This window comes from Ostrea edulis, chromosome 6 (genome assembly GCF_947568905.1).
Source record: "Ostrea edulis chromosome 6, xbOstEdul1.1, whole genome shotgun sequence".
NCBI lineage: Eukaryota > Metazoa > Mollusca > Bivalvia > Ostreida > Ostreidae > Ostrea > Ostrea edulis.
The window spans coordinates 68,407,590-68,424,085 of record NC_079169.1 but is presented as its reverse complement, the minus strand read 5'-3'; the positions used below and the strand labels follow the sequence as shown (position 1 = coordinate 68,424,085).

Here is a 16,496-nt window from a genome sequence, read left to right as displayed (position 1 = left end):
AAATCCACTGAAACTATTATAATTTTTATAGATTATATTTGTCAGAACCAAGGGCCTCACCATCTTATTTATATTCTGCATGCTACATGTTTAAATTACGCTATGACAGGTGGTACATTTCTTCAAAATCATCTTCAGGTACAGAAAACTTTATTTCAGACTATTACAATTGAAATACTAGTATATTTCCCGAACAGATCAGAAGCCAGGGTCAATGTATACCCCGTGTCAGAATCTTAGTATTCTAGTTGTATCTGTACCCCGTGTCAGAATCTTAGTCTTCTAGTTGTATGTTTACCCCGTGTCAGAATCTTAGTATTCTAGTTGTATGTATACCTCGTGTCAGAATCTTAGTCTTCTAGTTGTATATATACCCCGTGTCAGATTCTTAGTATTCTAGTTGTATGTTTACCCCGTGTCAGAATCTTAGTATTCTAGTTGTATGTATACCTCGTGTCAGAATCTTAGTCTTCTAGTTGTATATATACCTCGTGTCAGAATCTTAGTCTTCTAGTTGTATATATACCCCGTGTCAGAATCTTAGTCTTCTAGTTGTATATATACCCCGTGTCAGAATCTTAGTATTCTAGTTGTATATCTACCCCGTGTCAGATTCTTAGTATTCTAGTTGTATGTTTACCCCGTGTCAGAATCTTAGTCTTCTAGTTGTATATATACCCCGTGTCAGATTCTTAGTATTCTAGTTGTATGTTTACCCCGTGTCAGAATCTTAGTATTCTAGTTGTATCTGTACCCCGTGTCAGAATCTTAGTATTCTAGTTGTATATATACCCGTGTCAGAATCTTAGTATTCTAGTTGTATATATACCCCTTGTCAGAATCTTAGTCTACTAGTTGTATCTGTACCCTGTCTCAGAATCTTAGTCTTCTAGTTCTACATGTATATCTGATACACAAATACTATGCCTTTGTCACCTTGAAAAGCTGATTAGACACCGCCTGGTATATCGTGTACTTTTAACATGTAATACTATGCTTTTGCTACCATTGCACGATTTTCACTCAGGCATCGGTGTCTGATTCTTTCTAAAATTTCAAACTCACTTGAGTGTTTACACTACGTTTATCAACACAATGCCCCCTCAACGTGTAAGGAGTCGCCTGACGACAGAACAACTGGGCAGATGTATTGGAATGCTTGACGCTGGCTATTCACAACATGACGTTGCAAATGCACTAAACGTCAGCCAGAGCGTTGTAAACAGGGCCTGGAACCGACAGCAAACTTTTGGTACAGCAGCACACCGACATGGGGGTGGTCGTCAGAGGTCGACAACCCAACGCCAAGACCATTTTGTGGCTCTTCAGGCACGACGCCATCCCTTCTGGACAGCAACCAGCCTACGTAACGACCTCCTGAACGCCTCGCGGGTGAATGTGTCCACTCAGACGATACGGAATCGGCTTCACAATGCAGGTCTCAACTCGAGAAGGGCATGTGTTCGAGTCCCTCTGACTGTCTGACACCGGTGGGAGCGATTGGACTGGGCTGAAGATCATGTCACTTGGACACTGAACGATTGGGTTCAAGTTCTGTTCACCGATGAGTCCAGGTATTGTTTGGACTTTACAGACAGGAGGCACCGAGTGTGGCGACGACAACGTGAACGTTTCCATGATGCCAACATCAGTGAACATGACCGTTATGGTGGTGGTTCCGTCATGGTCTGGGGTGGAATCAGCAGGGATGGAAAAACAGATCTTCATGTCCTGGAGAGAGGGACAATGACGGGGGTGCGGTACCGGGATGAGATCCTCGATGTTTACGTCAGACCCTACGCTGGTGCTGTTGGCCCTGAGTTCATCATGATGGATGATAACGCCCGTCCTCATCGCGCCAGGGTGGTGGAGCAGCACCTTCAGCAGGAGACAATTGTCCTTATGAACTGGCAAGCGCGCTCGCCGGACTTGAACCCGATTGAGCATGTATGGAAAATGCTGCAGGTTGCCCTTTCACGCCGTAGAGCACGACCCACGACTTTGGCAGAGCTCGGAAACGCCCTTGTGAAAAAGTGGAACAACCTTCCCATTGGAAACATCTGGGTGCTTATTGACAGCATGGCTCGACGTTGTCAAGCCGTTATTAATGCAAGGGGAGGCCATATCCGGTATTGACACTTCATCGACTAAGTATAATGATGGACTATCCCCAAAAACTGTGTAATTCTTTCTCTGGTTTGCTGTTAACTTTTTGTAATGAAATGCCTTTTGGTGTTGTTATCAGATTTCAAGCATTCCGTATTGATAAAAGTTCATGCCGTTCATGAATTTTGATCATAACCTGAGTAAACACGTTTCTGAGTCAAATTTATGTCTTTTGTTATGTTAGTGGTAAATTACACACATATAACCTAGTGATCCTTATCAAATTTTGAGTAGTATATATATATATATATATATATATATATATATATATATATATATATATATATATCTCAAAAGAAATAGAATAAACAGTACACAAAGTTAAATTTTTAACGCAAGCGCTTTCATTTTATAATCCTGAAGCGTTACATTGATATCTTATACCGGACACTGTGATTTAAAATAAAAAACAATTTCGATATAATATATATATATATATATATATATATATATATATATATATATATATATACATTGTGTATATATATAAAATTCTGCCCTTCCCGAAAAGGTGATAGATTAATGTTTTAATGTCTTCTTACATTCTCAGCGTCATGAGAAAGCTTTGGATTGGCATTACGTTCTTTGGACTGACTGCAGGCCTTTGTCTTTTTATTTTTTTTATTTTGAAAGAAGTCCGCTGGATAACCAAGTCACAGAAACCATGCAAAATACGTACAACTCGTTTATGATCAAGTTCGATGCGAACTCTGATGATTCCTACACAGTGGACCAGTCTGTGAACAAAGTCATAAGACACAGACTCGAAGATTGGAAATAATATCAATGTTGAGACGATCGGTCAATTGCCGACAAGGGACACAGAACTAACTTCCAAAGATTTGAACAATATCAGAAAGTGTATGAGCACCAGCAAACAAGATCCCACAGAGATTACCGGTACTTTGTTGGAGGTGACCACAGGAGATTACAAAATATTGTAGAACTCTCCATAGATATCAGAATGACAAAGGAATTATAATAGAGGCATGCGGGAACTGGGGCTGGTATGCCGGGAATTTCACAGCTCTATAACACGAACTATATTATTTTGGATCCATGTGCAGGTATTCTAAACCTGGAGGAAAATAATGCGTGCGCAACGACAAAGTTTTCCAAGAAGAATGGAACCGTTTCTATTTATATTATAGACTTCTTAACATATTTAGGTGATCCATTTAATACACTTTTTTACGTTTATCAATACCTCTCTCTACAGTTTTAGTAAAACAATCAAACATAACAAAGTGCAATTTTGAAAAGAAAATACATTCTTCTTTACTACTTTAAACGTGATGCTAGAGATTTAATCTTATTCCAGATTTCAGGAGTTGGAGTTTACGAACTTGATCCAATGACAATGAATTGTGAAGGCTGTGAGTATGAAGTACTAGAGACACTAATGCGATCCAACATGAATTCGCAATACCCAGTGGGTCACACATACCAATATCAGCATTCAGGGCCCATGGCGGCGTTACTGTTGCATTCAGGAACTTCTTAAACGAACACATCGGTCAACATACCAGTGCAAGTTTTACCTGGGAGAATTGGAGACGGAATAATGTTACTTAAAATTCCATCCAGTTTCTAAAATGCTGCTATAAAGCCGCATTGCACTTTGGTGTTAGTCAAGCACATCGAGAAATTTGATACGATTTGTTATGGCGTCTTGTTTTCTCTATTTCATAAAAAAAGAAAAGCTATTTCTCCCAATGGCAACTTTATGAGAGAAATACATAAAATTAAGTTCAGGCAGTTTTCATATCATCAGTGACAGAATCTTCGTTCGTCGTCCTACATTGTTTACATAACCGTGTCACTGTCCCATCTTTTAAAGCTACCCAGATCGTTGTATTTTGATTGTCATACGTCACTGTGGTTATTGGACCATGTGCAGTATCTATTTCGGAAATGAATTCTTTGTTTATATCTTTCAAACTTTTCACCATCAACTGCGGAAAGATTTTGTTTCCCACAAAGAGAGTCTCGCCATGACCACAAACGCAGTTAGAGGGCATGAAGTCTTCCGTGTAATCCACGACGTGACTGGAACGACCATTGTCGTCATTCATGTCAACTAAATCAACCCCCAGTTCCAAACTTGTCACTACAAACCTTCCTTCACACACAGGGTCTACATATATTGGTGATTTCATATTTTCTCGTAAGGTATATTTTTTCAGTAGACGACATTCAAAATTGTGTCCTATACCATAAGATTCTATTACGGAGTCCTTGACATTACAGACAAACAACGTGCTTTCACGGATGGCAAGACCCCTTGGATAAGTGTCCTTTATGCAGTTTCTATCAAACAATACCGAATTTTTCCTTTCTTTGTAAAGTCTGATAAATCCCGGAGTCTCGCCTGCAAAGAAAAAATAGTTTCAGTGTTGTCAGTTTCTTTGTTTACAGCCTTTCCAGTGCTCTAGTATAGCATACCTAATATGCTAGTCAGAGTGTATATATATATATATATATATATATATATATATATATATATATATATATATATACATAATTATTGCTTACTTACTAGATAACTCTCCGGGATCCGACACCAACAGATACAACCCTTTCTTTTTGCTCCCTGATATAACATCGTATGGTCCTATTAGTTTATCTCGGAATTCCCAGATCATTTTACCTTCGAATGAAAACCGAATACACTTTGTCGACGAATGACTGACCACGACTAGTGTCTCTCTGTCCAGAACACGCATACCTAAAATGAGAATTTCTATAAACGGTTACACAGCTTATAAGAACCAGCTTCAGCTCCGCATTTGTAATTACTATTCATCACTATTGCATGGGTTTGTTTTTCTTCCTGCTAATCAGTGAGCAATAAAGTCAAGAAGGGAATATTGCATACAACAAACATTGAGAGTCCTCGGTCACTTACAGGTTACACGCACACGAGAGTCGAAGGAGCTCGTTTGTTCGTACTGGCAGGGAACGTCACAGGCTACTTGTGCTGATTTATCCTGAAACACTTGAACAAGTCAGTGACTAATGAAATCAAAATCACATTTTTTTTTCTAATTAATATAGACACATTAACAAATGCATTGAATCGAAATAAAATAATATGTTTACATGTGTATTCCAAAATGACGGATGATTTTACGTGTGCTTTACAGATTCAAGGACCCTGCAGAATGAAATTTGATAAACATAAATGCACTGATGTGACAAACTTAAGATTTCCTTACCAAAATTTCGTTTCTTCTTGGGGTAATCTGAATCTCTCCATAAGGTGTCTCGTGTAAACAGTTAAGCGTTGACTCAGTGTGCCTAAAGTGTATATTTACGTCTTCCACAGGTCGTTCATAAGCCCAGGGAACTTTAAGTTGGTTCCACATATGTTTAATACTGGCGTGTTCACGTATTATATCCATCGAGTTTCCGAAATATGGAATAGAATCAATTAGTTTACACCTTTCTAGTAAGGCGTTTAAATGCAAAGAGCGTTTCTCGAAAAGTTCCACGGAATGATTTCCCAATTCTTGTTCTCGTGCTCGCATTTTCAATCCGAAATTGTTCAGCAAGTAGCCTTTCTTCCTTTCTAGATCTCTGCACACCTCAATGTGCCATTTATTTATCTTATTTGTGCCGTGAGCCAGTTCAGTTTTCAGGATTGATTCCTCTTGAAAAAGCTTTTCTTTCTCAAATATTTGTTCGCGTATGTATTTTTCGGCTTGTGTTTTAATTTCATTTAATTCGCCCTCCGTATGTTCTGTAATCTTGGATAGATACTCGTGAGTATGGCCTTTATGTTTCAGTAAACTACATTGCTCACACACAGGACAGTCACAGACCAAACACCAGAGCGTTAAGGTTCTATTGGGGTGTACGTCACAGAACTCCAGATCTTTCCCTCGCACGAGAAGTACATCGGAGACATTGGTGACTTCATCAATACTTCCTGTTTCTGTACATACGTGAGGTTCTGCTGCGGTCGAACGCTCGTGAACTTTTGCACAATTCTTACAGAGTGAATAAGAACAGTTGTAGCAGAAATGTGTAGCAGATACAGTTTCATGTTCGTCACAAAAAGGATGTTTTTTAATGAAGCCATACAAGGCGGTGGCCTCGTCAAGTATTCGAACCAACTTCTCAATATGACTGTTGGGCGTCACTTTACTTCCGGGCATTTTCTGATCACAAACTGGACAAGTGATAGGATCACAAGTTTCGGTCACGAAATTGTCCACACAGTATCTGCACAAAATGTCGCCACATTCTAAGGTGAAAGGCTCCACCAATTTTCGGAAGCAAGATTTGCAAGTACACAAATTCTTCAGGTAGCCCTCACAACGAAATGAGCTGTATATTAAATGAAAATGAATACACACTGCATTTATTTATGTCAGGTGGTTTTTCATTTGTTATATCTGTCAGTAAAACTATATTGAACATATGTGTACGTTAATAAATCTATACAACACTAGTAATTACATGTCCTTTGATCTCAGAAATATTCATGAAATGATCTAGCGCATCTTACCTGTCCATTTTCCTTTAATTCCTTCCTTTTTGTACATATTTTGCTCAGGTTGGTAGATGAAGCAGGAAGCAATATGCTAAGCATTCCTTTACATGGTACGGTGATTATTGTATGGCATTTCAGAAAAAATAATTCGTTTTATAACCTCCTATTTCACATCAACACATAAAATTTTATATCACTGTCGACAGAAATGTCGTTTTTACGTACATTTGTGATTTTGGGACGTTCCCTTCTCTCTCCAGGATGAACAACACTAAAGAATGTATACAGTATAACTTACCCATACACCAAGTGAACCTGAAACTTAATCAGATCAGTGTCGCGTGTACCTTTAAACGGGACGGACGGAGTGAGACAGGGCTTGTCATGATTAATATGGCAGTCTTCAGTGGCGGATTAAGGGGGTGGGTAGGGGGTCGGACACACACACACACACCCGCCCGCTTTTTTTGCCCGCTTTTTTTTTTTATAGTGATAGCTATGCATCAAAGCGAGAGGGAACGAGAATTTCAGACTGAAATGCATTGAAATGAATCATTTTGAATAAGTCAAGTTTATTTTCTCTCTCCCCCCCCCCCCCCCGTGAGGTCTAGATCCGCCACTGGTCGTACAGGGAATTATACTACAAGTATTTCTTAATATGCAGTACGTACTTTCTGATAGTGTCACTTATAAATCCAGTCGTCCGTGTTTGCCCAACTTTCTATTTTGTATTGTTTATAGGAGTTATAAGGTTGAGGACTGTTCGGTGTCTTCACCTTTCATTTTACATTTATCATCAAATATGAATAGTTATTCTTTTCACGAGAATAAAGATATCAGACAAATAAAACCAAGATGAGTTTAAGGATTTCATATCTGAAATGGGACCGCCATCAAGTTACAATGAAATGAGATAAAAATAAAACAATATCAGAACTACAATTCATTTAAGGAAGTTAGCTCCTGAGCTTTAGAGTACAACTGCGCAGAATGCTACAACTAAGTACATGTATTTGCTGGTTCAATACTGATCCCATTGGTGCAAACATATTACACATCTATTGCTGAACCCTATCCAGTTGAAAATTTTTGTGTCAATTCAAATTTTGAAAGGGTTTGACAGGGACTATATTTTGTGGCGGAAGGATTCACTAATCAAAAAGTTCTAATTCTGCATGATATTACAGTTTCTGTTTCATCCAATGTATCGTCTATTTTTATACCCCTATACGTGTATTTCAGTTTTATAATTTATGATACAGGTAGTTGAGACTTGGAACTAGTTCAAATGTTGTAATTTATTAACTTGGTTGATATATTTTTCCAACGAGAAAACCGATTCTTAAAAAAAGTTTTAATAAATTTACTCGAAATTTTATATAAAAATTCAGTATTTTCGCCAATAATTCAAAAATTTGATCTCCAACCCCCACTTTTTAAAATTGCATTTTAAATTGGAAGACCGGACCTTGAAAATTATGTAAAATTTTAGAAATTGACATTACTCCTAATATGTCCTTTTAAACTCTCAATTTTGATATCATGAAGTTTTTCGAATATCAAGTGTAGAAAGGTCATTATTTATTTCCTTCACTAATATTAATTTCTTTTTTCATCTGAAGTGTTAGAGGACATGATTATGTATCTATTTTATGTAATGATTGATTTGTGTTGCTTATGTTGTGTTGACACTAACAGAAAAATCAAGTTTAATTGAATAAATTTTAAGTGCAAAAAGGTCATGTTTAGAACACTATTAGCTCAATAACAAGCGTTGCGACCCCAGTCTTTCTTTTTAATTTCCTAATTCTCCTTCAATGCAGAAATCAAAAATACACTTCCCAAAAAATTGACATTACTCCAAATGTCAGGTGCGAACGTCTTTAAGATATGACTTTAACCAGGGTGGGTGTAAATGTAGTCCGGGACATAGTCCCTCAATGTCCGATATTGATGTTCGCTGATTTATCGTTATACGTTGGTTTTTCCTTGAAATATCTTACTAAATATGTTTTAAGACGATCACCAAGAATCTTCATTTTGACTTTGGTGTATGGAAATTGCCTAATCATTTAATAAATGGCTTTTATTTATTCTTTAGGGTGTAAAAGTAGTCCCGAAATTTTTACGAAGAAAACGCATTTCTGGTTTTTGTTTCTCCTCGTTTATGGGTAACACATTTAAAATCTTTAAGTATTGTGCCCTGTTGATAATCCCAAGACACCGTTATTTCTGATTATTTTATATGATTACACTGATTAAACGCTTTTTTATCCCTGTTTTCCCTCAGGACAACTACATTTACACCCACCCCTTTAACCATCGTCACAATTAGCCCCGCCTATTGCCTCCGTTTACACTACGTCAAATGTCGTGGCTGTGTGATAAAAAAAAATCCTCAACTTCCTCAATATTCATGTTCATTAGTCAACCAATCGGTGAGCTTCCATGATTTTTTGATGGAAAGAAATTCTTCGGATGTCATTGCGTGCTCGTAGCGGATTAATCCGAGAATTGCCGATTGATAACAAACAGGACACTTTTTAGGTGTTGTAACTAATGGACGCTTCTTTGTTGACTTAACCGGTGCAATAAATTTACCATATAATATGCGTAACCACCGCCGCTTTCTTTATAGATAATCGTCCGATCAACTCTAGTCTTTCAGATTTCAACACATCCACTTTAACCCGAATTTCCTCATCAAGTTTGAGAATACGATTAAGTTTATTAACACCTAATTTACAAGCGTAACCATGATTTGTTAATGCGAATTTCATTTAATAAATACTTATAAACTTTACTTGCTTTTATGAATAGGGATCTGTAGCCTTTTTTGTCCGTTATCACTTGTAAACAAATACTGCACGTTTTAGTTTGGGTGTAGCCATTAAAATATCGGAAATCTGTTATTGTAACTGTAATTGGTCAAAGAAATTATTGCGTCATTTCATAAACAGTCATGAAAATCGGGAGTTTCGCTGATCATGCAGCCACTGTTTGAGGTAGGGTAGGTACTACCGGACTCGGTAACCGTGGCTAGAGACGAAGGACTTTAACATAAAATTCAAGCAGTTATACTCGGTAAACAGGGTATAGTTTCAAGATATTTTAAATCATGGCCCCTGGGGGGGGGGGGGGGTCAGAAAAGGTTCACAATACTAAGGCGGGACACACTGAAAAAATCAAGAATGGGAAAAATCCTTTCTTCTCAAGATAATGTGGCAATCCCGGGATCAGAATGGAGAGAGAATATGTGTGCACATTTTTACATAGGGTAATAATTGGTAGAGTCGATCTTTTTTCTTTTTTTATCTTATTGTAAATGAGTTAATGGGCTGAAAGTCATCAAACATTAAACTCGTCTGAGGAAATATTTCATACAATGTTTCATGAAAAAGCAATAGAGCATATGTAAGTTTTGGTCAAGAACCGTATACGTCCGAAATACGACAGAGGAAATTCGGACAAAAGCGACGATCACAAACGTGGAGCAAAGACACTACTGACTAAATGTAGTATGAATTTATCAAAACCCTGATTAGAATACATAGCAAGCTGGAAGGAAAACATCCGGTAATATACACAATACTAAGGCGGGACACACTGAAAAAATCAAGAATGGGAAAAATCCTTTCTTCTCAAGATAATGTGGCAATCCCGGGATCAGAATGGAGAGACAATATGTGTGCACATTTTTACATAGGGTAATAATTGGTAGAGTCGATCTTTTTTTTTTTTTTTATCTTATTGTAAATGAGTTAATGGGCTGAAAGTCATCAAACATTAAACTCGTCTGAGGAAATATTTCATACAATGTTTCATGAAAAAGCAATAGAGCATATGTAAGTTTTGGTCAAGAACCGTATACGTCCGAAATACGACAGAGGAAATTCGGACAAAAGCGACGATCACAAACGTGGAGCAAAGACACTACTGACTAAATGTAGTATGAATTTATCAAAACCCTGATTAGAATACATAGCAAGCTGGAAGGAAAACATCCGGTAATATACACGTTTGCACAGAGATTGTTATCTGTCAATGCCTGACAAACTTTCAAAACCAATTAATATGGCCTTTATTAAGTTCTAATTAGAGGAATTTCAGATTGGACAAAATACCAATTAATGGTCAAGAGTTTATGGATGGTAAATGAGGTGGCTTCCTAAACCATATTACTTTATACGGCATGCGCATGTTATATACTTGTTAAAGATAGGGGCTTTTAAAAATTTTCTTTTATGAATTATACAAGTTGTATTTTTTAAAACAGAATGACAAAATAACTATTTAGAAAAACTTAACCGCATCTGGAAAAGAATTCGGCATAATGTGTATCACCATATAAGGTGCCCAGAGTTATCGTTCCTTGCACTCACATATACTCCTGTCAACGTCTCAAAATTAGCAGTGTTATTCCATTTGTGAATCCACGAATCACTTAATAAAATATCAGGAAAATGACAAGCAATTTATTGTAATGTTTAGCTCACCTGAGCTCAAGTGAGCTATTCTGATCACGGGTTGTCCGTGGTCTATCTCTCCATCCGTCTGTCTGTAAACTTTTCACATGTTCACCATCTCCAGAACCACTGGGCCAATTTCAGTCAAACTTGGTACACATCATCCATGAGTGAAGGGGATTTAAGTTCGATCAAATGAAGGACCATATCCCCTTCAAAGGGTAGATAATCACGAAAATGCAAAAATAGGGTGGGGTCATTTAAAAATCTTCAAAAGAACAACTGGTCCAGAAAAGCTGAAAATATTAAATCTTCTTGACATAGTGCAGATTCAAGTTTCTTCAAATCATGGTCCTCAGGGGTAGGGTGGGGCCACAATAGGGGATCAAAGTTTTACATGCGTTTATATAGGGAAAGTCTTTAAGAATCTTCTCGAGAACCACTGGGCCAGAAAAGTTCAAATTATATGAAAGCTTCCTGACATAGTGGTGATCCAAGTTTGTGACAATTCCTGGTCCCCGGGGGTAGGGCGTAGCAACAATGGAGGATCAAAGTGTTATGTGCTGATATATGGAAAACATCTTTTAAAAAATCTCTTGAGCTATGGCTTTCATATTTTGTATATACATATTTTACAAAAAGACCTTTCATGCCATGCAGTGGTGTGTGATCTTGTGATATAGACCTGGAAATTTGACTACTTTTAATAAAAGAGTTTGACCAACTTTTAAGAAAAAATAACCTATTGAATATATTCGGAACTATTTTAGGTGTGGATTTCATATTTTGTATATGGCAAGATCTTGCACGACGTTTGATCTTTTGACCTTGGAGTTTGACCTACTTCAAAAAAAAATCCTCGACCTATTCAATATATCCTGAACTATTTAAGATAGGGCTTTCATATTTTGTATACATGTCTAGGTTTGGTATGGCAAGATCTTTATATCATACCATGATCAATGACATTGTGACCTTGGTCTTATCCAGAGCAGCAAGATCATGTTAGCCATATCGGTGTTGAAGCATCTCTGTGCTATGTGAATTCATTTTCAGATATGTTGTGATCCTTTGGCGCTAGGTTGGGGCCACAATATGGGGTCAAACTTTTTCATAGAAATAAAGATTGATAAAATAATCTTTTAAAAAACACAACAGCTAAAAAATGATGGGCCAAGGTGAGCAATGTGGCCCATTGGCCTCTTGTTTTATTCCCCACGACAATGCATATCTATCTATATAGAGCATTCAAACAATATCCGCATCCCAACACAGCCCAATGCTTCTTGTGTCACAGAAAGATTTGATATATGTAATATTGATTTATTTACGCATATTTTTGCAACTGAAGTTGGAAACCATATTTTATTTGAGCATTTTTACCGTTTTGCAAGAAACTTGAGAAAAAAAACACAACCTTTTTGACTTTGACAGAGATATATGTGAGTGTAAGGAACGATAACTCTGGGTAGAGATTGACAGAAGTTTTGTCTTTGATGTTTTTACAAATGATAGCCACTTAATCAAGAATGCGTTGTGATCAATGTGCGTAGGGATCTTGATGAATATAGTACGTCTATCTTAATGTCTTGGAAGTCTTTAAAAAAATAAGACTGTAATTTTTCTTCTTCATATAGATAGTTAAAACTGCAATGTTTCACGCCCGGCATACTTTTCATGTATGGCGCTAATTATGAATTATGTCGACGTGAAGGTCGCAGTTCATACCTTCATGCACTTTCGGAAATAAATTCTTTTATGACAGCTGCCATGTACTGTTGTTATGCAGGACCTGCTGATAAGATGGTGGATGTAGTGGAAGGTAAGAATGAAACCATTGTCAACCGAGGTGCAGCCTCCTTAATTTATGTGGAAACGAAAGTGGTCAGTCGTAGATTCAGTTGATGCCAAGTGGAATGCTTGTCAGAATTCAATAAAGATATTTTCCAACCTGCAGAAATTATAAATTTCCATAATTCGGCTGCTCCTTACCCGTTAAAGCGGAAAGGTCCTTTTCATTTCAACACGTACTTATAAAGATGTACTTACGTTCCACAATGGGCAAACTTAAGAGACTTTCTGAAGTATCATTAATGAATGATTATTACCAATATCAAACTGTTCCACAATGGCCAAAAAGAGACGTTCTGGAGTGGCATTAATAAATGTTTACTCCCATTATCTAACAAAGAGATCCATTTACATGCATCCGAAAAGAATCAATTGAACTAGTTTAGGGGAAATATCAAATGATCAATGTCGGATCAAAATATAATATGATATTAAATTATATTTAAGGGGCAGGGGTTCAAAATTCCTGCAAGTTTATGCAATCCGACATCGATTTTCATGTACACTGATTATTATTTTCAACATCATTTAATTTCGTCTTTAAAAGGGGGGGGGGGTGTTGTTGATGAAGACTATGTGAATTTAGTTTTTTGTCAGACATTTAAACATTGAAAATTCATTTGTCATTTTTAATTCTTTTCTAAAGGATGTTTTAATCGGTATCATGGTATCAACAAATCCTCTGGTTCTCCCCTCCCCCTGAAAATCTTCTAGATTCGCGTTTTCTTTCTTTCTTTCCTCCAGATGGAGATTCTTACAAGTACAATAGTAGTGCATTAATCAAGACATGTGAAAAATAATATAAGGAATACAAGTAATTACAATGGAAGAGAGGAAGAATACAAAAATACCTAATGAACAGGTTACAAGCATACAATATTTAGGTACAGTGTAACTCCAAGTTTGTTATAATCCTTTGCTGCTGCATCTCTTATAAAACGAAAGTTCAGAAGATGTAGTTCCGGAATGTCAAAATCAGGCAAGTTTGAGATCATGCTTCTTGCGCCGGGGATAAATAAATACAAGTCGTATTGGGACAACCCACATAGGTCGGCAGCCAGAGAAATATCAAAGTCTTCAATTAGAGTTTCCCACCAGGCGTCGCGATATAGGGTTGTTTCAGAACAGGTAGTTGATACATGTACTTGCTCAAACACATTCGTGAAAGGCCTCGCGCACAGTGAGCAAATTTCGGGTGGTGTATCCAGAAGAGTCCATAATTTTACAATAAACTTGCACAGAAGAATCTCGTTATTATTGTGCGGAATATTCCATAACAGAGTTGGTGATTTTCCATCGCAAAGAATGATAAATCGGGCAAAGTCAGGATCAGCACGCATGCGTTGTCGTCTGGAATCGGGATGGTAAGTGATGACAGAGGATTTAACAGATCTTTTCCACTCTGATTTTGAGGAGAAGGCACCGCTTTCAAGATATCGAGTTAAAGCGGGATACAAATTATATTTGGTCATAATGTCCGGAATAAACCCGCGATGTTTGGCACAAGGGTTCATCACATACGAGAATAGACGAGTGAGGAAAATGCGCTTTGTGAGATAATTAGTGTCCAGTTCACAAAGACGTCCAAAAAATTGCAGTTTCTTGATGTCAATCTCCGCAGTAATAGGAAGCAGACCCAGTAAGCTTTCACACATATCCGATTTGGTTTGCTGATGAAGACCCATTGCATGTTTTGCAATAAAATGTTGGAATGTATTGAGGGTTTTGACATCTTTTCGTCGTAGGTCGCACCAGAGTTCGCATCGATATAATACAGAGGGGAGAACTACCTTCTGATATAGCTTGGAGATAGTGATTGGGTTTAGCTCTTCGGATGTTTTTAGTGCAAAATATGTTTGGCGTCCTTTCATGCAAGCATTCGAAGTTCTGCTACTGGGATCAAATGTGGAATTCAGTAAAATTCCCAGGTGCGTGTATTCTTTGGAAGAGTGAATAACATTCTTGCCTAGGTGTAAAGATAATGTGTCCGTATGATAATGTGTCCGTATGATTTGCCCTTTTTGGATAAAAATAGAGTATATTGGATTTGTTTGCATTGAATGTAAAACGCCATTTTGTTGAATACTCGTATATTTTGCGTAGAATTTTCTGTAATTCATGCGGGGTGAGCGCAACACAACAAATGTCATCCGCAAGCGTTGGATTAGAGCTTGTGATACTGAAAATACCGGTATTTGTACACAGATTTTGAATTTCGTGCAGCAAGTCGTCGATAAATACAAGGTAGAGAAATATTGACAAAACACCACCCTGTCTAACGCCTTGTGAAATTGGAAACCAATCAGAACTGACTTGGTTAACAAAGACAGAGAACGATGTATTTACATGACAATCGTTTGTTAGACTCCATATACGACCCGAAATCCCAAACATGTGTAGTTTGCACATTAGACCATGTCACCATACAGTGTCAAATGCCTTCTGTGTTTCAAGAAAGGCTACAAGGACGGGACTCCCATGTTCTATATTGTGGTAAACCGTCTCTTGAAGGTTGAAGATTAATATACAAAATATACTAATACACTAATATACAAAAATTTGGGTGTATAACAGCGTCTGTTATACACCCAAATTTTTGTTGAAAATCTTGCTGTTGTTGATTTGGAAAATTTACCATAGGCTGGATATAAGTCCGAATTCGGGTTAGCAACAACTTTTCAAAGATTTTAAGGAGGCATCGAAGAAGGGCTATGGGTCTGTAACTGTACTGGCCAAGTAGGAAATGAAGTAGGAAACAACTTGTAAATGCGTTTAACGACGATTTACTACAAAAAATACAAAGAAAATATACAATAAATACAAGATATTTCAGATTAAATCACACATGATAACACATCCTAGCAAATCAATTATAATGTATTACATGTACTAGAAAATAACAGATACTGCAGTATGGATAAGAAAAATTGCGGACATAATGTAAACAAAAGAGGCATAACTCTAGATTATCACAGATCAAGAATGGAAAACATGGTGAAAATGGAGTTATCTCCCGTACATGATAAATGTGCACGTATCTAGCGATATCACATACATGTCAATAATATTACCCGACTTCCTAATTGCATTATAAATAATGAACTTGAATGTAATTGCACAAATACTAAAAGCAATTACTTTACACTGCAATTACTAAGTATGCAAAATTTACCGAGATACCATCTTCGCTAGCCAAGGGTGACGATACACGGTGTTCCTCTTTCAAGAAAGAGGAACACCGTGTATCGTCACCCTTGGCTAGCGAAGATGCCGAGATACATAAATGCACAATTTATTCCTAAATAAAAACAATAATACACTCACCAATTCAGAAGTTTCCTCCAATGAACATAATTATTGGTACAAAGCTGACTGGTAAGTTAACTAGTAAAATTTGACTGGAAAACTGGTAATGCAGGTATGGCACTTGCCGCGTCCTGCCATAATAGAATCACGGGCTCGACACATAAAAATATTGTGCCCCAAAAATGATGACATCACATCACAACTCCAGA

The 16,496-nt window shown here is 37.3% G+C and overlaps 1 protein-coding gene across 1 annotated transcript; it reads right to left on the bottom strand.

Moving 5' to 3' along the window:
- Positions 1–3,414: 3,414 nt before the first annotated feature.
- LOC125646426 (uncharacterized) lies at positions 3,415–6,980 on the bottom strand. The gene is made up of 5 exons (XM_048872694.2): positions 6,680–6,980; positions 5,385–6,498; positions 5,075–5,156; positions 4,706–4,894; positions 3,415–4,537 (listed from the first exon to the last, which is right to left on the bottom strand). The coding sequence occupies exons 1-5, from the start codon at positions 6,685–6,687 to the stop codon at positions 3,918–3,920; spliced, it is 2,013 nt and encodes a 670-aa protein (XP_048728651.2). The 5' UTR covers positions 6,688–6,980; the 3' UTR covers positions 3,415–3,917.
- Between the last annotated feature and the right edge of the window lie 9,516 nt (positions 6,981–16,496).